General features: G+C 39.3%; 1 protein-coding gene across 18 annotated transcripts in view; it reads right to left on the bottom strand.

Annotated features, from left to right (window-relative positions):
• Window positions 1–23532, bottom strand: part of ELF2 (E74 like ETS transcription factor 2) — a 117540-nt gene that overhangs the window by 57764 nt on the left and 36244 nt on the right. For 13 of the 18 annotated variants that reach the window (XM_007999817.3, XM_007999818.3, XM_007999811.3 and 10 more), the window contains 3 exons: window positions 18016–18100; window positions 16200–16437; window positions 4844–5009 (listed from right to left, as the gene is read on the bottom strand). In XM_007999817.3, the coding sequence (XP_007998008.1) occupies window positions 4844–5009; window positions 16200–16271 (238 nt within the window). In that variant the 5' untranslated portion in view covers window positions 16272–16437; window positions 18016–18100. Of the gene's footprint in view, window positions 1–4843; window positions 5010–16199; window positions 16438–18015; window positions 18101–21537; window positions 21561–23532 lie in introns of those variants that run through there. The other 5 variants (XM_007999823.3, XM_073017638.1, XM_073017637.1 and 2 more) reach the window with 3 other exon arrangements.

Raw genomic sequence — 23532 nt, forward strand, 5'->3', positions numbered from 1 at the left:
TACTGGCCCCCTAGTATTTCCTACTTAAAACCTTCCAAGTCTTTCTGCTTCCTTATATGCCTAATTACTAACTCTTGAGATTTAATTCACGATCTAGTCATAGCTCTTAATGAAATCTCGTGCCAATGTCTTATTTACTCAAGATCTTCTGAACAAGCATTTAATTTCAATAGTCTACTCATTTATTAATTGTATTTCCCTCAGTTTACAGTGCATTTCACCTACCTCCTATTTGTCCACCTAAATCCTATCATGTGTCCTTTACTTTCTCTAAAAAAATTCCCTAATCCTGTAAATTGAACTTTCCTCTTCTGAAAATTGCTTTGAATTTGTAAACAACGCTCATTTGACTCTTGACTGTTTTGTATTTTAAATATAACATAGATTTTTATCTCCACAACTAAATCACCCCTGAAAAGAAACATGCTGAAAACAGTACCTTGCACATAACAAATGCAGACATAACCTGCTCTCACAAACTAAACTGGAAAGTTAAGGGGATAAATAGAGTAACAAGTATTTGTTAAGGTGAAAAATGAAGGAGTAAATCCTAAACAGCTCAGTCACCTTAGTCTAGTCTTTTTTTTTTTTTTTTTTTTGAGACGGAGTCTCGCTGTGTGCACTGTAATGCAGTGGTGCGATCTCGTCTCACTGCAACCTCTGTCTCCCGGGTTCAAGCAATTCTCCTGCCTCAGCCTCCTGAGTGGCTGGGATTACAGGCGTGCGCCACCACGCCCAGCTAATTTTTTGTATTTGTAGTAGAGATGGGGTTTCACCATGTTGGTGAGGCTGGTCTTGAACTCCTGACCTCGTGATTCACCCGCCTCAGCCTCCGAAAGTGCTGGGATTACAGGCATGAGCCACCATGCCCAGCCTAGTCCGGTCTTAAAAGATTTCTATCAACTGATTTCTATCAACACTTATAAACTCCTGCAGGGAATCCAAAAAACTCCTTCCCTCCCCTTATTCACCATACCAATCTATCCAGCAGGCCCCTAGAACTGATGGAGTCTGCAGCCACTGGGAAATACATTTTATATCTGCCAGAATCAAGACCATCCTTCACTTATATTTCATCACTCTTCCTCAAAGTCTCTTTATAATTACTAATCCGCAATTGTTATCACAAGCAATTTACTATATGTTTAGATGAATATGCCTATTTTTAAAGTTTCAAAATATATTTGGTTTCTCCTATACAATTTTTTTTTTTTTTGAGACGGAGTCTCGCTCTGTCGCCCAGGCTGGAGTGCAGTGGCGCGATCTTGGCTCAGTGCAAGCTCCGCCTCCCAGGTTCACGCCATCTCCTGCCTCAGCCTCCCGAGTAGCTGGGACTACCACCACACCCGGCTAATTTTTTGTATTTTTAGTAGAGACGGGGTTTCACCATGTTAGCCAGGATGGTCTCGATCTCCTGACCTCATGATCTGCCCGCCTCGGCCTCCCAAAGTGCTGGGATTACAGGCGTGAGCCACAGCACCTGGCCTCTCCCATACAATTTAAGAGAACATTAGTGTTACACATAAGCTCTGTGAGGGAAACGTAGACTGTTAGTCTACAAAAAGGAGAAACAAACAGCCCATAATCACTACTAACAAAATGAGAAATTCTTTTATATACAAAATAATAAAGATGGCTACATGAAAATCATAATATGATTTTAGTACTCCAACCCAAATGAGAATAGAACACTGTTTATGATATGGACACATACATATGGGTATTTAGGAATAAAAGGGAAAAAACACTTCAATGAGAACATGCAGAGAACTGTCAGAACAAGCCAATAAATATAATTATAACATTTTTTACACTAACATAATCTAAATTATAATGTAGGAGCATTCCATGAAGTTTTCCTAGACGTACACAGGGAAGTATTCTATACAGATCTCAATTCCCCCAATTCACCAAATCAAATCTGCCATCTTATAAGTATTCCTTTTCCTCCCAGTCAGCTTCTTCTTTAAAACCTACATGTATCTGTAATCTGAGTTTCAATTTTATATTATAAGAAATGAACCTACTCCTAATTCACTACCTAAAAGGAAATATGCATACCAACCTTTATTCATTTGTATACGCCCTAGATGTCAGAAGAATGAAAACTTTATCAGATTTTAACTCATTTAAAAATGCATTTGATTCTTTTTTTAGTTTTCTTGTTTGTTTGTTTTTTGAGATAGAGTCTCGCTGTGTCGCCCAGGCTGGAGTGCAGTGGCACTATCTTGGTTCACCGCAACCTCCACCTCCTGGGTTCAAGCGAGTCTCCTGCCTTAGCCTCCCAAGTATCTGGGACTACAGGCACATGCCACCGCACCCAGCTAATTTTTTGTATTTTTAGTGGAGATGAGGTTTCGCCATGCTAGCAGGATGGTCTCGATCTCCTGACTTCGTGATCCACCCGCCTCAGCCTCCCAAAGTGGTGGGATTACAGGCGTGAGCCACCACGCTCAGCCTGATTCTTAATAGAAAGAATGTTAAGCTTAGATTAGTTGATTTGAAAACTAATCTATGAATATTAACAATCTTTATAAAGTTACATTAAAATTCATGAGCCAGGCTGGGCACGGTGGCTTGTGCCTATAATCCCAGCACTTTGAGAGGCCGAGGCGGGCAGATCACGAAGTCAAAAGATCGAGACCATCCTAGCCAACATGGTGAAACTCCATCTCTACTAAAAAATACAAAAATTAGCTAGGCATCGTGGCATGTGCCTGTAGTCTCGGCTACTGGGGAGGCTGAGGCAGGAGAATCATTTGAACCCAGCAGGTGGGGGTTAAAGTGAGCCGAGATTGCGCCACTGCACTCCAGCCTGGCGACAGAGCAAGACTACGTCTCAAAAAAAAAAAAAAAAAAAAAAAAGAAATCCATGAGTCAGGATGGAACATGCACAATGAACTTTTGAGGTGCTTTTATACCATTTTAGAATGGTATCAGTAATCTGCTTACATTTTCTTTTTGTGTTGAAGTAAATTTTAAAATTATTATCAAATATTCAAAAACCACTTACAAAAAAAAGCATATCACAAAAGTAACTGTTATTTTATCTAGACTTCCCATATCCTCCTTTTCATAATCACTATTATCTCTGCCCAGCCAATGACATCATTACCCTGAGAGCTCAAGAAGACTGAGAAAATAAAATCCCTTAAGTCGATTACATTCGCTTCCTATTCTGAATTGGTTTTACCTGAATTAATCTAAATTAATAAAACATTTACAGTCAATTATACCAATAATAAGATTCAGCCAATCTGCTTTGGTATTTTAATATGATAAACATCCTAATTTACTAACTTACACAAATTTGGTGCTATAGTTTTGATCATTTTTAAAGTTTCCAATTTGCTACCAAAATCATAGTTTTCCTTATTTTTTGACCAAAACATCATTCAGAAATTTCAAACAGGTTCTACTTTTTTTCCATTTAACTTAAGCTACTATACTTTTTTTCTTCTGCTATTAGTGTTCTGTTTAGTTATGCTCTTGTAATAAAATCAGTTACAATATATAATCCAAAACATCATCCTACAAAATACTTTTAACTGTTCTACCTATCCTTTTCCTCAAGAAGAAAATTCATCTCTGCCACTATACTTCTAGCTTCAGACTGGAAAATTCTCCAAATTCTCATAAAAAGATAGGTATTATGTACTGTAAATCAGATACCACTCCAGACTAGTCACGAAGCCCATATGAAGTGCTTGGATGCCTGGTCTTTTGTTTATTTGTTTAGAAATGGGGTCTTGCTATGTTGCCCAGGCTGAACTTGAGCTCCTGACCTTGAGCGAGCCACCTGCCTCAGTCTCCAAGTAGCTGGGAGTACAGGTGCACACCACCACACCCAGCTTGGCTACCTATTTTGATAAATGAAGTTTCCACTACACCTGGGGTTTGTTTGCTGGCACTGCAATCATCAGTGCTCTGAAAAGCAAGGTAACTTTCAATCCCTTAGCTCCACAAAAACTACAATTAGAGGCAGAACAGTTTTAAGCTGGAAGAGGCTAGTAGCCCTAAGGGGTACCACTGGACCTCATAAGCAGAAATACATCACATACTCAAAATTTTAATCATGAAAGTTTCCTACATTTATAAAAATGTAACTAAATAGTAAAGAATTTTTACTAGGATTAAACAACAAGTATAATGATTCTTTTTCTCCATTAACAGCTAAGGATACATTTGCATGTTTATTATTATATAAGAGTGACTACAGTCCTTCTGATAAAATACTCTTTTTTCTTCATAATCAATGGTAAAAACTAAAAGATTTCTCCAAGAATTATAGATACTAATCTCCAGTTAAACATAAGCTATCGCACCAGAAATAGACTGAAATACTAAGATCTCTAAGAAGACAAAAAGCAAAGAGGAAACTGATAGAACACTACAAAGATGCTTCTGATATTAATGAAAAGAAATCATATTTCTCCATCAATATTAACTCAAAGAAACTTATAATCAATTAGAGAATGATAAAATACCATATTTATTTTTTTAATTTAAAAAGTTGTCCTCATAATACTAGCCTATTGACTTGTATAAATAACAGCTAGTATTTACACTCTCAGAAAAAAAATAATAAAATAACTTTATCATTATGTGAAGCTATAATTTTGTGCATAGGGTCCATGATATAAGACTGTACACCTCACAGAATTATACTGTACAACTTTTATATCTATACACATTCCCTAAAACATAGATGTTTCACTGGTTTCCAAGCTATACTAAATAGCATTAAAAAGGTTTTTCAGTATATTTTTCATCTGGCAATATTATTGTTGAAGCTTACAAAATGAGAAAGTTATAAATAATGAACATTTTATGAGATGTCTACCTGTTTCCACATTCTCGGTCTCAACTTCTTGTTCTTCTGCCACATCTTGCATCATATAAGTCTCATCATCATAAACCAGAACCTGGGCTGCATAGCCCTGCTCTAATCTGGCACTTGGAACTGGCTCCACAATCACTGCTGGATATTCAGAAACCTTTTCACTTTCCTATAAGAGCAAATTTAAAAAACAATCAACCTTTGTATTTACAAATTCTGGATTCACTTATAAATCCTTGAACTAATACAGTCTCGAGCAGTCCACATAATGAGTTTCAAATATTATAAATATGAATGTAAAAACCAAAACAAGAGATGAAAAGGGCTAACTTTAATAATCCTTTCAAGTTTCAAGAGGTAAGACAAACATTTTAAATAATCTGTGCTTTAGGATTAAGTTGACAGATTAAAAACATGCATATAATTTCACTTAATCATGAAAGCCGACTAAAACAGTAAAAGACTATTTTATACCTAAACCCACAAGGACAAGAGGTGAGAGCAACAAACAAAAAGAGATAAGAACAACAAAATCTTGTAAGACTGAAAGTGTCTGGATGAGTATTGAGTAGGTTAGCAGACCCAGCAAAGCCAAATCAGTCTGGCAGGAAAAAAAAAAAAAATCTGAGAAACAACACACTGTACAGTGGAGAATCTACAGAAAGCAACACCAATTACACGCACTTTGATTCCTCGACCTTCTCTCTCCTTCATGATGCTAAGCAACCAGACCTCCTCCACCTCGGCAGAAGACGGGCTACCTTCCAGAGAGGGAACAACAGCAGCATCTTTGAGGCATAATAGGCACAGCTGCTAGCATCATACTCTACCCAAAATGGAGTTTCCAACTAGCTTTTTAATCCATCACTTTTAATCATGAGCAAACAGCCAAATATTACTGAGCATCCAAGGAAAAGCCTCTAACACAGAATGTACATATACATACTCATATTCCACACTGAGAGAAGATACTATAAAGTAAGAACAGATCACAATTCAGTAAAGAACATTTTTAAATACAAGTCAAAGAATTCTTGGAAATTAAAGATACAATAGCTGAAATGAATAAAGGATTGGAAGATAAAATTAAGGCAATCTCCAGGAACCAGAGAAAAAAAGATAAAGCAATAGAAAACACAAGAGAACCTGTAATCCCAGCACTTTGGGAGGCCGAGACGGGTGGATCACGAGGTCAGGAGATCGAGACCATCCTGGCGAACATGGTGAAACTCCGTCTCTACTAAAAAAAAATACAAAAAAAAAGCCGGGCGAGGTGGCGGGCGCCTGTAGTCCTAGCTACTCGGGAGGCTGAGGCAGGAGAATGGCGTGAACCCGGGAGGCGGAGCTTGCAGTGAGCTGAGATCCGGCCACTGCACTCCAGCCCGGGCGACAGAGCGAGACTCCGTCTCAAAAAAAAATAAAATAAAATAAAATAAAAAAAAAGAAAACACAAGAGAAAAGATAGCAATATTAGATGACCAACCATTCCAGGAGGTCCACTATCTGAATAACAGAGTTCCAAAAAAATAAATCATAAGGAAAAAACAAGAAATAAAAAGGGGAAAAAAAAGGTTTGGAAAGAAATCAACAAGAAAAAAGTAAATCATAAAATTTTCTAAGACTGAAGGATATAAGCTACCCATTTGAAAGGACCCACCAAAGTGTCTAGTGCAAAAAAATTAAGGAACACATACACTGAGGCATATCACTGTGAAACATCCTCATACTGGGAACAGAAAAGATTCTACAAACTTCTAGAAAAAAAAACACAGATTACTATAGAGAATCAGGACATCGACTTCAGTCTTCTCAACAGTCATACTAGAAGGAAGATGACAGTTGGGCAATTTCTTCAAATTTATGAAGAAAAATTATTTCCAATCTAGGATTCTTCACCCAGTCAAATCATCTTACAGAAGTAGAATAAAGATATCTTCTCAGACATGAAAGATCTCAAACATTTACCTTTCATGCATCCTTTCTCAAGGAGATAATGGAAAATGTATCCCATCAATAAGAGAGTGAATTTTTTTAAAAAGATAACTATTGCAAATACAGGATACAAGAGATCAACATAGGAGATAAACAATGGGAATCTTCAGGAAGACTGTGAAGAGAGATTCCAGGATGCTAGCTATGCACAAGATTTAAAGGGCAACCAGTCCAGAATGTAGCAGCGTGACTCCTGAGACAGCATGATGAATCTGTCATCACTAAGATAACCATTGACATTGTTCTTAAGGACAGAATGCCCAGATGTCCGTTCTAGATTTTTATTGATATTTGGCTTGCGCTGATGTACCTACTCACTCCACCTGCCCTGCTGCCTGGATCAGCTAAGAACACATTTCACCCTGCAGATGTGTTCTGCTTTGATCTACAACATGTTGGAGGAAGATTACCATGGGCTTAGAAATAAAAGATACAAAACAGCACTCTTCATGTGACCATACACCTGCTGAACAAATATGCAATACCCAGTCCATACCATACTGTAGCACTGCCAGATACCAGAGCAGGATGTGCCTTACATTTCTAAAAACTCATGGCATTGCTCACTGATTACCTGAAGACAAGCTTATGACACTCAGTGAACCTGACACTAGACTATTCAGCTATCTTCTCCTGGAAGCCTTCATCTATTTATGATAATATTGTCCTTTCCTAACTCAATTAGCTTGGTAAACTATTTTTTCAAAATAAAATATTGTTTAGGACTATTTTCATAGGTGGCAAAACTATAAAGAGAAGTAAAGAAATTATAATACATAAGTCCAAACAACAGCACCTCTGGAAACAGCGCCCAGCCGGGTTTTAATATTTCAATGGTTCCTTCTCTTTGACCATAAAAAAGCTAAAATCATTTTGCATTAAAAAATTCAGGGCTCACGCCTGTAATCCCAACACTTTGGGAGGCCGAGGCGGGCAGGTCACCTGAGATCAGGTGTTCGAGACCAGCCTGGCCAACACGGTAAAACCCTGTCTCTACTAAAAATACAAAAATCAGCCAGGCATAGTTGCATGCGCCTGTAATCCCAGCTACTGAGGAGGCTGAGGCATGAGAATTGCTTGAAGCCGGAAGGCAGAGGTTGCAGTGAGACAGGATCATGCCCCTGCATTCCAGCCTGGCTGACAGAATGAGACTCAGTCTCAAAAAAAAAAAAAAAAAAAAAAAAAAATCAGGCTGGGTTCAGTGGCTCACACCTGTAATCCCAAAACTTTGGGAGCCAAGGCAGGAGGACTGCTTGAGCCCAAGAGTTCAAGACCAGCCTGGGCAACATAGGGAGACTCTGTCTCTACAAAAAATAAAAAATAAATTAACAGCCGGGCGTTGTGGCTCTTGCTCATAGTCCTAGCTACTTGGGAGGCTGAGGCAAGAGGATTGCTTGAACCCAGGAGGTTGAGACTGCAGTAAGCCATGATCATGCCTTTGCACTCCAGCCCAGCAACTGAGAACAAGTCTCAAAAATTTTAAAAAAAAGAAAAAAATTAAACTCTCATTTATTTTAACTGAACTTTTAACTGATCTTTAATTGAAGTTAAAAGGCAACAAGTCCAATTAAAGAAGTTCTTTAACTGAACTTTAACTGATCGATTGAGACACATACTTGTATACATTTCTCAAAAAAAGTCTAACTCCTTGACTCATCTATATATACCTTGTAATCTATGTTCCACCACCTCACTGAAGCTATTCTCTTTTGTGTGTGTGTGTGTGAGACGGAGTCTCGCTGTATCACCCAGGTTGGAGTGCAGTGGCACGATGTCGGCTCACTGCAAACTCCGCGTCCCGGGTTCACGCCATTCTCCTGGCTCAATTTTCTGTATTTTTTAGTAGAGACAGGGTTTCACCGTGTTAGCCAGGATGGTCTCGATCTCCTGACCTTGTGATCCGCCCGCCTCGGCCTCTCAAAGTGCTGGGATTACAGGTGTGAGCCACTGCGCCTGGCCTATTCTCTAAAAATATTTTTTTTGCTTTTTCTTTTTGAGACAAGGTCTAGCTCTGTCGCCCAGGCTGGAGCGCAGTGGCACAATCATAGCTCACTGCAACCTCTGCCTCCCAGGCTCAAACCATCCTCCCACCTCAGCCTCCTGAGTAGCTGGGACTACAGGCGTGTGCCACCATGCCCGGCTAATTTTTTTATTTTTGGTAGAGACAGGGTTTCACCATGTTGCCCAGGCTGGTCTCGAACTCCTGGACTCAAGCAATCTGCCCGCCTCAGCCTCCCAAAGTGCTGGTATTACAAGCATGGGCTACCACAACCAGCCTCAAAATGTTAATAACAACCAAATTCCATTTCAGTTTTCAATCTCTGTTGCCTCGCCGCAAACTCATACATTTATTATCACCCTCATTTAAAAAATTCATTCTTCCAACTTTCTCTATCACTCTACTAACTTTTTTTTTTTGAGATGGAGTTTCACTCTTGTTGCCCAGGCTGGACTGCAATGGCATGATCTCGACTCATCGCAACCTCCGTCTCCCGGTTTCAAGTGATTCTCCTGCTTCAGCCTCCCGAGTAGCTGGGATTACAGGCATGTGCCACCATGCCCAGCTAATTTTGTATTTTCAGTACAGACAGGGTTTCTCCATGTTGGTCAGGCTAGTCTCAAACTCCCGACCTCAGGTGATCCACCCTCCTCAACCTCCCAAAGTGCTGGGATTACAGGCATGAGCCACCGCACCTGGCCTACTACTCTATTTTCAAGAGTGTCCTCTGCCTCTTCTTTCATCTCCATAGACTCAAGTCTAGCCAACTTAGTGAGGTTCTATCTTCAGTGTCTCTATACTACCTTCTCAAGTAAGCCCACCCATTCTTATGGTTTCAAAAGCACCTCTACGCTGATAATGACTAAGTATTTGTCCTCTACTCTGACTCATCTTCTGAATTCCAAAACCAAATTTTAAACTACCAACTTTAACATCACTACAGGAATACTCAGCCAACACTTCAAGCTTAACATACCTAAATGGCACAAATTATCTACATCTCTCTGTTTCTCCACTCTGTGTTCTTTAAATCTTGGTTTCTTCATATTTAGAAAAGAGATTATAATATTTCTACCCTTTAAAGTCCCACGACTTTACATGCACAAAGTTCTTAGCATAGTATAAGTACACAGCACAGGGTAAGTTATTCAATTAGTGATAGCTGATATTATATTTTAACAAAAGAAATCGTTTTCAAATCTACTATTTGCCCTCAACTTTAGAGGGCACCTTTTCACATCACAATCAGAACTATTTGTGTTACTTCCTTGCATAAAAAGCTTTCCCAGCACTTTGGGAGGCAGAGACGGGCGGATCACGAGGTCAGGAGATCGAGACCACCTTGGCTAACACAGTGAAACCCCGTCTCTACTAAAAAATACAAAAAACTAGCCGGGCAAGGTGGCAGGCACCTGTAGTCCCAGCTACTCGGGAGGCCGAGGCAGGAGAATGGCGTAAACCCGGGAGGCGGAGCTTGCAGTGAGCCAAGATCCAGCCACTGCACTCCAGCCTGGGCGACAGAGCAAGACTCCGTCTCAAAAAAAAAAAAAAGCTTTAATGACTCCCCATTTGTCTAAAAGGAAACTTTGACATATTAAACAATGGCTTTAACACTCTTTGAAATATAACCCCAACCCACCTGTCATGCGCTGAATTGTGTCCCCCAAAAAGATGAAGTTTTAACCCCTAGTTTCTGTGCATGTGACCTTACTGGAAATAAGGTCTTTGCAGATGATCAAGTTAAGACAAGATAATTAAGGTGAGCCCTAACCCAATTTGACTATGTCCTTACAAAAAAGGGAAATCTGGACTCTGAGAGACACAAATGGGAAGGAAAAGGATGGAAAGACCCAAGGAGAACACCATCTACAAGGCAAGGAATGCCTGAGGCTACCAGAAGCTAGGAGAGAGGCATTAAAGAGATTCTCCCTCGTAGCCCTCAAAAAAAAAAAAGAAACAACAACAACAACAAAAACTCTATCAACACCTTGATTCCTAAATTCTGGCCTCCAGAACTGTAACACAATAAATTTCTGTTGTTTAAGCAACCTAGTTTACAGTACTTTGTTACAGCAACCCCAGGAAACGAATATACCACCTTTCTACCTTATTTCCCTACATTACTTAACATAAATTGATTAGTGGCATTGCTTCTAATTCCTAAATGTGAACATTTCCAAGACTTTTGTTCATGTTATTTTTTAGCCTTCACATCTGTCCAAATCCTTTTCATCTACTAAAGGCTTTTCATCAAGTGCCAGGGAATCTTCTATAATCCTCCAATCTGAATTAATTTTTCTATCCTACGTATTTATAGAACAAGTTGTTTGTGTAATATCATCACTGTTTATTGTCCCATATTATAATTATGTATTTACATATACAACTCCTTGACTGGCTATTAGGATATTTGAGAGCAAGAGTTATATCGTAGTCAATTTTTATATCCTCCTCAATAACACATGCTTCATATAAACTAAAGTGGCATTTAAATACAGATATTTGTAGCTCGACTCAAAGAATAATAAAGTCAACAAATCTTAATATTAACAGGTATATATAAGTTCAACATTTGCTCATCTATGGAGGCAAGTAACCTCATGAGCCTTTTTTCTGCCAAATGATAGAGACCAGAGGACACTGCATGCAGCTATTCAGATAATTATTTCTTGTACTGTGAAGAAGAGTAGCTATTTTTATGGGAGAAAAGGGGATAGGAGAGAAGAAACCAGGAGTCTTTGCTTAAAAATAAAATAGTAAAAATAACACATGTAAAAGGTTATTTTACTTAGCATTACTTTGCTCAAGTCACCATGGATCTTGGCACAAGCTGTCTAATTCCCTACAAGCCAGGGTGCAAATAAAAAAAAATACAGGAAACACAGTTAAATTTGAATTTCAGAGAAACACTGAATAATAACTGTAAGAATGTCCCATGCAATATTTGGGACATACTTAAAGTAAAAAGTCATTTGTTGTTTATCTGAAATTCAAATTTAACTGGACATCCTGTATTTTATCTGGCAACCCTACTCTAGGTACTAACAGTGATCTCAGAAACTTCCATTTAAGGAGAGAGATTCTTAGTTTAAAGAGGCAAGACAAGTGCAATGCTGCAGTGTTTACCTAGAAAGTGCTTTTATATGCACTCAGTCATTGCTCTCCAGGTATCAGAAGTTTCCAAAGACAAGTACAATGAAATGACTGAAAGCAGTGGTATTGTAATCCTTTTCTCAATGTACTTTAGGAATATATAGAAAGATAATAAAATTCAGGAGTATGTTAAAAGTACATAAATTTGTTCCACATTTTCTCTTTTGCGGTAGAGTAAGATCACCTTCAAAAATCTTATCAAAACTGAAAAATACCATTTGGCAGGCTTTAGGGAGGACTCATCTCCCCTACCTCTCCATGGTTTAACCCCAGAAACCACTCCAAATAAATACATCACTAGAATAAATAATGATGCACTTGCTATGCAAACCCAGTTTTAAGACAAGTCCCCTAAGCTAGATGTTCATAATGCCCAAAAAAAAAAAAAAAGAGAGAGACAGAAAACATACACCCATACTAACAAACATCCATACAATGAGAAACTATTCAGCATCAATTAAACAATTAAGGCAGTTAGAGCTGTATACTAGCTTGGAAAAATATCCATGATACAAACAAGTGGGGGTGGAAGGAGGAAAATCAGCCATAGAATAGTACTGTTGTCTGATTCCACTTATATATTTATTTTACATATACATTTAAAAGTCTGGAAAAAATACACCTCAAATTATTAACCTGGTGAGAGAGGTGAGCAGACAAAAGATGGACTTTTCATTTTCTCAGTATGTCTGAGTTTATTGTTTTTTACAATGATCCTGATAACTAAGAAACATCAAAATACTTTTTTCATTTAAAAATAACAATTGGTACAAAAACCAAAACAAAACAAAACAAAAAAACATAAAGCCAATAACGGGTAATTTGACAACTTTAAAAAGGAATCCATTTGCAAAATATAAAACTTGTTGGAGAATCTGCCTCACAAGATGAAAATCTTTTTATTTTTCTAATGAATTTTCACAAATGTAAACATCTCTTTAACTACCATCACAGTCAAGAAATAGAACATTTCCATCACCCCAGAAAGTTCCCTCATACCTACTTCACCCATCAATCCCCACCACCACATGTGCACGCACACACACACATACACACAGACCTAGGCAACCACTGATCTATCCCTATAGATTTCTATCCCTATAGATCTGCCTTTTCTCAAATTTTATATTGAAATCAACAGTTCTCTTTTGTGTCCAACTTCTTTACTGCTGATATTTATACACATTGCTGCATGTATCAATAGTTCATTTCCCTTTATTGCTGAAAATTCTATTGTAGATCAATTGCTTACCCATTTGCCTGTCTTTATATGGCTATAATGCTCCTATGAACATCCCTGGTCTTGGCTTCCCTTCCTTTCCATTCCATTCCATATTTACCTGAGTCAAATTACCAGATCATATGGCAATTGTACATTTAATTTTTAAAGTACTCAAATAATTTTCTAAAGTGGTTATATTACTTTACTTTTTTGCGGGGGGGGTGGGGGGATGAAGTCTTGCTCTGTCGCCCAGGCTGGAGTACAGTGGCGCAATCTCGGCTCACTGCAAGCTCTGTCTTCCCTGTTCACGCCATTCTCCTGCCTCAGCCTCCCGAGTAGCTGGGACTACAGGTGCCCGCCACCACGCCCCGCTAATTTTTTTATTTGTAGTAGAGGCAGGGTTTCTCTGCGTTAGCCAGGATGGTCTCAATCTCCTGACCTCGTGATCGCCTCGGCTTCCCAAAGTGCTGGGATTATAGGCGTGAGCCACCGTGCCTGGCCTACATTCTTATAAGCAATGTATGAGAGGTCTAGCTTTTCCTTATCCTTTCCAACATGTGGTATTACTCTCATCAATTTTCCTCATGTTGTGTGTTTAGTAGGATCGTCTTGTGGTTTTAATTTACATTTCCCTGATGGTTAATAACATTGAGCATTTTTATATGTATTTAATGTTCCATTGATCTACACGTCTGTTGGCACACCAATACCACACTGCCTCAATTAGTGCCGCTTTATAGGAAGTCTTTAAATCAGATGTGTAAGCCCTTCAACTTTGTTCTTAACCACAGTATGTCTTCCAATCCATAAACTTGGTACATCTGTCTATTCAGGTCTTTAATATGTCTCGACAGTATTTATAGTTCACTGTACAGAGGTCTTTTATATATTTCATTAAGCTTTTCCCTTTTTTTTTTTTTTTTTTTTTTAAAGACGCGGTTCACTATCTTGCTTGAGCTGCACCTGAACTCCTGGGCTCAAGTAAGCCTCCCACCTCAGCCTTTAGAGTAGCTGGGACTATATGCACATGCCAGGGAACCCAGCTGCTTTTTGACGCTCCATTAAATAGTACTGCTTCAGTTTCCAGTTGTATATTGGCCATACTACCTGACATGCTCATTAAGGATACAGTCTTCTTCTGACTTACTTTATAAAATGTGATCACCCTATAAGACTACCACATAAATCACTAGTCAATAATAACTTGGTAAAGTCATTTCATTTATGAGATTCTTTCTTCCACGATAGTAAGTTCTCCTGGCTGTGAACACTGAAGTTATATGTAAAGAAGAAAAATATAAGAAGTATTCCAGAAACAAACTGTTTGTCCTCATTTCCCCCATATTAATGATACCTTTTAATCAACACAAGGTAAAGATATTCTGCCTACTGTTTTTGGTGGCTCCCCTCAAGGGTTAAAACAGAGTAAAACTATATGGCAGGAGAAAGCATTTGAGGAAAAAGCAATATTTGGTCTGGGTAATCTAGGAGGGGATGGCAGTTCCCCAATCCGTAATGTCTTCGGTGAGTCATTCCTGGAGGTGATCATACAGAAAGTGAATCTCGAGGGAAGAAATAAGACATTGACTATGGGAAGAAAGTATGTTCTGTAGCTGTGGCTTCTCTTAATGGACTTTGCACTAGTTTTGGATTTGAATATAAAAGACACACAAGAGTTTTTGAGTCCACTGAGAAAAGAAGAGGAAGACCTTCACTATCCTATTCCCAGTGAATTTGCCCACAGCTGATCTGGATCTTAGAAAAATGAGCAGACACCAAGCAAAAAAAAAAAAAAAAAAAAAAAGAATCCAGACTACAAAACACAGAGACTGATGTCCTAACTTGTTTCTCAAGCATGCCATTATACCGTTATACTGTTAGCAAGCACGAGTAACGCAGCATCTTTCACAGAAAATACAGAAAACAGATTTTCTTTTTTTTTAAATATAGAAAACTCTCCATTTCCCCACCTCAGCTCTGAACAAATATTATCAGTTATTATGACAGCACTATTGAATTATAATTTAGATCCCTTCCAATATTCACTCTTTTTTTTGAGACGGAGTCTCGCTCTGTCGCCCAGGCTGGAATGTAGTGGCGCGATCTCGGCTCACTGCAAGCTCTGCCCCCGGGGTTCACGCCATTCTCCTACCTCAGCCTCCCGAGTAGCTGGGACTACAGGCGCCCACCACCACAGCCGTCTAAGTTTTTATATTTTTAGTAGAGACAGGATTTCGCAGTGTTAGCCAGGATGGTCTCAAATGCCTGACCTGGTGATCCGCCCGCCTCGGCCTCCCAAAGTGCTGGGATTACAGACGTGAGCCACTGCTTCCGGCCCCAATATTTACTCTTTACTGAATGCTGAGAATTGAAGCCAGGACCTGGAAACCCCTATATTTCTAGTACTGTTATTTTTTATTCTCATCTAATTCTTCAATGTTATCAATAACAAAATAACCAAATATGCTAATGATTCAAAATTCTACATGCATAAAATTTCAAAACCTGAATTCATTTTCTGACTAATTATCTAAATTCGTAAGTGTTGATATGAAATTAAAATACAATGGATCTCCACGCTGATTAAGATATAAAATAATCAAGAAACAAAGATAATAAGTAAAGTAAAGCACATACAAAATTCTAACTTAGAATGAATCTAATTTAGGTATATACCTACATCATAATCCAAGACAATGCATTTTATCAGGGATTTAAATTTAAGTCTCAACTAATACTATAGTGTTCTTTCCATTTGTTTCCTCCCTCCAAGTTCATTCTAATATATGTATGTTCCAACAATTCACGTGAGCCCTGCAGTACCTTCCTTGACCTTCTATTACCTAAATTATAAGGGTACACGACATGTACATGTATAATTTCATGCTTTGTACATTTCTACTCTCAAATATCTGTTTCCTATTAATTTCAAAATTAGTTCATGCACAAATTTCTATGAAGAAAATAGAAATGTAATTCATTGAATGCCTAACCTCTTGATTTTCTACTCCATTGCTGGAAAGCTCCAAAATAGTACCTCCACTGTCAACCACTGCTGATGTCATTGTTATTCCCTGAGGAAGCTTCAAACGCTATTAATCAATGAAATTAAAGGTTCATTGATGGTTGCCAGTGTTATAGGTTTGCATTATCATGTTTTAAAAGTCAATAGAGACGGAGTGCAGTAGATATCCAGAAATCCAGTCTTCTAAAGATGATTAACCAGGGACCCTAAAAAGAGGAAGAATTTGAAAAGTTATCTTAAAAATTACAGGAAGGACATAAATAAAGTGTAACTTATTTTGCAATCTAATTTTAACCCTGAACTAAGAAAAAGAAGATAGGCTTCTATATCCCTGTGTCAAAAGAGGGCAGTAATGAACATTCTACCTCTTAAGAGTTAGTAATCAAGTTCATGAACATACTGAATAAGTTCTTAACAAGCAATTGTATATAGGTAGTATTATGATATTCATATTCTAGGAAATAAAATGTTATAATTGTGCCAGGCACGGTGGCTCACGCCTGTAATTCCAGCACTTTGGGAGGCCGAGGCAGGCGGATCATGAGGTCAAGAGATCGAGACCATCCTGGCCAACATGGTGAAACCCCGTCTCTACTGAAAATACAAAAATTAGCTGGGCGTGGCGGAGTGTGCCTGTAGTCCCAGCTACTCAGGAGACTGAGGCAGGAGAATCGCTTGAACCCAGGAGGCAGAGGTTGCAGTGAGCCAAGATCGCATCACTGCACTCCAGCCTGGCGACAGAGCGAGATTCCATCTCAAAAAAAAAAAAAAAGTTGTAACTTTCTCCCTTTATAAAGATGTTGTTTTATTCCTGAAATACGTTAGTTTCTAGAAATGTTAAAGATCTCTTATTCATTTAATATATAAAATGTGCCAGACTGAGAAAACGTTGAATCCGATTTCCTATTTAACAAATTAAAAGATTATTGATTCTTAAATATTTCATTCTTCTTCTTTGCCTCATCAGGTTTGTTTGTTTGAACAATCAGAACTGTCTTTTGCTTATGGCAGCAATCTCATTTTGTATTCACACTTTGAATACACTATGAATCCAGGAACTGTATGTAAGACAGATTAATTTGAATTGCTTATATTTTCAAATAAAGTAGTTTAAAATTAAAGTAGTTACCACTTGGAATGCCTTTGATATTATTTTATCATACTTTCCTCAATTGTTTTGGTATTCATTCTATCATACTTTTCCTCAATTGTTTTGATATTAGTTCAAGATGCAATACAGCAAATGGTTTCAAGTAATTTCTTAACCTCTTACATTTTTTCCCCTTCCTACATCATCTGGATTTATGCATTAAATTATTCCTAAAAAGTTACTTTTTATTTGATTTCATTTATGCGAAAATTTTCATACAGAGGAAGTATGGAGATTTATTACTAACAGAATTTTTCATGTCAAAAAGAATGCAGAAAAATCGAGCATATCTGAAGAGAAAGTATATAGTTCCCATAAATCATTCCATTAATATTATGCCCTTGTATTATGTTTGCCTGCTGGCATCATACAGATATGGAAATAGAACAATAAAGAATTTCCAGAAACTTCTAGAAAAATGAAATGCCTGAAAAAAAGCAGAAATTTCATCCTACTGATCAGTACTATTAGCCTCCTTTTTGATCTTATAAACATAAAATGGAATAGAAAGTCTTTGTATCTTAAGAAGAAAAATTAATAAAATTCCACAGTCCCATCATGCTATCACCATATAAGGTAATATAAATAACTATTCCCAATATATATAATAATAGCAGAAATAAATGTTACTTACAGTTTGTATGTTAAGTAGTCTAAGCATCCTTCACTGTTTTCACAACTTCGGAAGAGCTAAAATCTGAACCAGTAGTTCTTTGGAACTACCAGCGGGAAGGGAAAAAAGACAATATTAATATAATTATATTTAAAAAGCACTAAGCTCAAATAGATGTGTCTGAGATAGTAAATACTTAATAAAACAAATCACTTCCAAAGCCATATGTCACACATTCACATAAGGAATATAATAAATTATTTCTAGGTTTTTGAGAAATCAGAGCTTTTCTCAAACTTTAAATTTTAACTCACCACTACATAACAACTATTGAGTGAGGACAGAACCAACGTATGAAGCCTATGCTCCGTATTATAGGCTGCATTTCAAACAGGTTCTTGTTTTTTTTTTCCTCCATTGGGCAAGTTCTAATAACAGGTTCTTACTAAGTGGCTACAGGTATAACCTCTGCTCCCCAGGAGTATAAAATCAAGTTTGAAAAATAAGACTAGCCCAAAAAACTACTATAAAACAATGTTTAAGGAAAAAAAATTTTTAGAGTTGGGGTTTCACTCTTGTCACCAAGGCTGGATCACAGAGGTGAGATCACAGCTCACTGCAGCCTCAAATTCCTGGGCTCAAGCTATCCTTCTGCCTCAGCCTCCTGAGGAGCTGGGACTACAGGCATATGCCACCATGCTCAGGTCAGTATTTCTTATTTTTAACTTTTATTTTTAAAGATAAGATATTGCTGTTACCCAGTCTGATCTTGAACTCCTGGCCTCAGGTGATTCTCCCACCTCAGCCTCCTGAGTCACTATTAGACATGTTCCTGCTATCTCACCCCACCGACTTAGCATCAGCACCCATCCAAACATCCCAAGCCCTCCTTCTAACTCCCAAGCCTCCTCAAATAGTCCTCCTTCTTTCAAAGGCTTAAAGACTTAAGCACTTGACTTAAGCAATTGACTTAAGCACTTGATCGTAGGCCTTGCTCCATCAATTATTCCTTTTTCCTTAACCTTCTCTTACTACCATTGGGCTCCTTTCCCTCAAAATATAAGCATTTGCAAGATCCTCTCATCTTAAAAGTAGAAAAGTTGACTGGGCAAGGTGGCTCAGGCCTGTAATTCCAACACTTTGGGAGAGGGAAGCGGGAGGATCACTTGAGCCCAGGAGCTCCACACCAGCCTGGCCAACATAGGGAAACCCCTGTCTCTACAAAAAATAAAAAATTTAGCCGGGCCTGGTGGTGCAAACCTGTAGTCCCAGCTACTTGGGAGACTGAGGTGAGAGGATCGCTTGAGCCCAGGAGGTTGAGGTTACAGTGAGCCGTGATCCTGCCACTGCACTCAAGCCTGGGTGACAGAGCAAGATCCTGTCTCAAAAACAAAAACAAAGCAAAAGTCCTCTTCCATAATCCTGCATACCCTTCCAGCTACTGCTCCAGTTCCTTTCTTTCTCAGGTAAGTTTCTAGATAAGAAATCTTTTATACTCTGTCTCCACTTTCTTTTTTTTTTTTTTTTTTTTTTTTTTTGAGACGGAGTCTCGCTCTGTCGCCCAGGCTGGAGTGCAGTGGCGCAATCTCGGCTCACTGCAAGCTCCGCCTCCCGGGTTCACGCCATTCTCCTGCCTCAGCCTCCCGAGTAGCTGGGACTACAGGCGCCCGCCACTGCGCCCGGCTAATTTTTTCTATTTTTAGTAGAGACGGGGTTTCACCGTGTTAGCCAGGATGGTCTCGATCTCCTGACCTTGTGATCCGCCCGCCGCGCCCGGCCTCCACTTTCTAATTTCTCAAGTACTCCTCCTTCTATCAAAGTTTGGCATCCATCCCCACTCAACTGAAATTTTACTAAATTCTGCTTGTAGAATCCAATGGATACATTTCTCTCTTCATAGGACTTGATGCCTCTGAAGCATCTGACACTGTTAATCACTCCCTTCTTGAAACTCTACCTTGAATTTATCTTTTCCCTCTCTGGCTACTCCCTTTCAATTCCCCCTTGCAGGCTCAACCCTCATTTTCAAGGAGCCTGGGACAAGAGTACAAATGGAAGCCTACATACCATGTGTCTAAATATTTTTTAAAGTTCTAAATCAAGCTGTTAAATTATTATTCCCTCCTCCTATCTTGACTAATAACAACCTGAAAGGCCAAGTTCTATTTTTGAGTTCTCAGCTTCCCTTAATGTTATGTAGGGACACAGGAAGGAAAGTCCATACCCCTTCCCCTTGTCTGCAGCCAACTCCTTTTCTCTTTCCTCCTTTAGCTCCACTTTATACTACAAAGGACTTCATATGCACACATATATAAAGCCTACAGCTCTGGTCACATGACTGCAAACAGCTGCTCCTTGGCCATCCCTTAAACACAGGGGATCCCATATGTGTTGTACAGTCAAGAGAGGAGAGAATCAGAGAAGAGAGTTGTGAAGGGACACATGGGCAGGAAATTCTAGGATCAAATATTCAAAGATTGATCTAGAAAGAGACCAGGTAGACTAGTCACCTTGGCCCCCACAAAGTCTTCACTCTATGGGCAGGGGTGTAGCTTCTGGAGGAAGACCATATGAGGACCTTTAAAGCATAGGTCTTTTGTTCTCAGTTGGCAAAGTCTTAGGACAGTGCTGCTCTCTGGTCAACCCTTACAGGTGGGTGTTTCCAAGATCTCATCCCTAGTCCTTTTCTCTTCAGATTGTTTACACTCTTTCTAAGGTATGAAAACTCCTACAGCTTCACTCAAATCTCTCTTCCAGATCTGCCTACTAGATGTTTTATTGCCTCTACTTCACTGAAATTAGATAAGGTATACATTGATGCCAGGATAACCCAAGCACTCCACTCATTAATTCAATCACACAACAAATTCTAAATGAGCACTATTATACGATAGCACAATTTTAGGTGCCTGGGTCCAGTAGTGAATAAAGGCAAAGTCCCTGTTTTTATGGATCTTATATTACAGAGGAGAGAGAAAAAAATAAAATAGTATACCATACATGTAGATGATGCTGAAGGCTAAGGAGTTAAATTAACCAGAGACAGGGATTATATGGCAGGGAGAGCTGCCAATTCAGATTGAGTGGTCAGATAAGCACTCACTAAAAAAGTGACATATGAGAAAAAACCCAAAAGTAGAAGTGAGTTGTGGCAATGCCTGGGGGAAGAGCCTTCTAGTCAAAAGAAATTCAACACCCTCAAGAGGATGTATGCCTGACTAGTTAAGGGATCAGCAAGGGGACCCAATACAGCTGAAGTGAAGTGAGCAAAAGGAAGAAAGAATAGTTGAAGAGGACAGAAAGAGAAGGGAAGGGAGCCAAGTAGGTGCCCTGTGAGGACTTTGACTTCAGAGAGAAGGAAGGTTTTACACAAAAAGATGATCTGATTATTATAAGGATCATTCAGATGCTGGGTTGAGAACAGACAAGGGGACAAGAGCAGAAACTGGTGTCAGTTAGCAGGCTACAATAATATATGTTGTGCAAAAGTAATTGCAGTTTTGCCATTACTTTTAATGTAAAGCAAACTACTTTTGCACCAACCTATAATTGAGATGAGAAGTGATACTGGCTGGGACCAGAGTGGTAGTTCTGGAGGTAGTGAAAAGTGATCATGGCCAAGCATGATGGCACACCCCTTTGTCCCAGCTACTCAGGATGCTGGGCAGGTTGAAGCTGCAGTGATCCAAGATCTCACCGCTGCACTCCAGGTTGGGCGACACAGTGAGACCCTGGTTCAAAAAAAAAAAAAAAAAAAAAAAAGTAGTCAATCTTTAGATATATTTTGCAGATAAAAGGATGACATTTACAAGCAAAATTGATGTGGATTGATTAGTATGAGAGAAAGAAAGAAGCCAAGAATGAATCCAGGCTGGAGGATTCTCAGATGATGATGGAGTAGGATATACCAGGAATCTGTATCCCTATCTAGACAACAATTGCACTGGCAGACTCTACCTAATGTAATTATTTTGGAACTCTGGAAGATACCAAAGGCTTGCAACCTCCAAGGGAAGGCTTGGACAATAAATTGTGGTTAATTTCGGTCATTCTAGCTCTCAGCACAGAACCAGCTACCCATCCCCAACTCGAGGGTAGACAGCTGTGCATGTGTTCCTGGAACAGTGTGCATGCAACTTGTGAGGGCCATGGTAAGCAAAAAGGACTATTTTCCAAATATCAGGGATCTGTGCTCTGATCACTGATTATTGCTTCTGATCACAGAGGAGCACACAAAGAAATGAGTAGATGTTATTGTTAAGCCTCTCCCCCTCTGGCTGAAGTCACTTCTAGGGGACTTAAAAGGCCAGCAAACCCCATTTTACTCTTTTTTTCCCTTTTGAGAGCCACACATTAAAGACTAGGACATTTGGCTGGGCGTGGTGGCTCACATCTGTAATCCCTGCACCTTGGGAGGCCAAGGAGGACAGATCACTTGAGGTCAGGAGTTCAAGGCCAGCCTGGCCAACATAGTGAAACCCCGTTTCTACTAAAAATACAAAAATTAGCCAGGCGTGGTGGCGGGCGCCTGTAATCCCAGTTACTCGGGAGGCTGAGGCAGGAGCTTGAGCCCAGGAGGCGGAGGTTGCAGTGAGCCAAGATTGAGCCACTACACTCCAGCCCGGGCAACAGAGCAAGACTCTGTCTCAAAATAAAAAATGAAATAAAATAAAGACTAGGACATTCAAAAACTATATATATGGAAAAATGTGTAAAGTGACCACACAAGCCCAGGCTCAGAAAAGACCTGAGAAGACCTTAAATACACCTTAGGTTGATCCTTGCCACATAGTCAGCCTACAAAAATTTAAATTTTAATTAAAAAAAAAAAAATCCCGCCCTCCCGAAGATGGCAGATGGCAGGTAGTGTTAGCATGCCTCTCCCACTTCAAAAGAAAAATATAGTGGGCAGAGACTCGAACTGTGAACTTTTTTCAAAGAAGCAATACAGGAACTTAACGGAAAAATGGAAAGAAACCACAGATCCTTTGAAAGAAGGGGCGGGCTGCAGTCTACACCATGAGCCAGGTAAAAAACTGTAAGTCCCCAGAGTATGAGAGGGAGAGAGATTACCTCCAGAGTATACACCCCCACCATGAAAACTGGAAATCCAGCCCACAAGAGAAGGCCTTAACCCCACCCAGTGCTCAAACTGATATAGGGAGCGGTGGAGAATATACAAGTAGGACCAGGAGCAGGAAGAGCCTTTTGCGTATTCCCAGTCTCCAACGCAAACCAAGGGAAGCTATTCCTGATTCTGTCACAGGGGAGTTCAAAGTTCTGCCAGCTAACTCAGGCAGTGGTTGCAGGTTGAAAGAAGTTCCCAATTTGAAATGCAAAATATAATCTCCAGTGGGGATGAACTGCCTTGGCCTGAACTGGGTGGACGAATGGGAAGTGTGCTGTAACCATAGGCACAGGAGCTGGGTGCTCTGGCATTGCCAATGGATGAAAAGGGGCATGGCCTGAAAGCTGAGGTTCCTGTATGTAAACAGCTTGGAATTTAGTTAGCTGCTGCCAGTGAACACTGTGAGTGAG

The sequence above is a fragment of the Chlorocebus sabaeus genome, chromosome 7 (assembly GCF_047675955.1).
Source record: "Chlorocebus sabaeus isolate Y175 chromosome 7, mChlSab1.0.hap1, whole genome shotgun sequence".
Taxonomy (NCBI): Eukaryota; Metazoa; Chordata; class Mammalia; order Primates; family Cercopithecidae; genus Chlorocebus; species Chlorocebus sabaeus.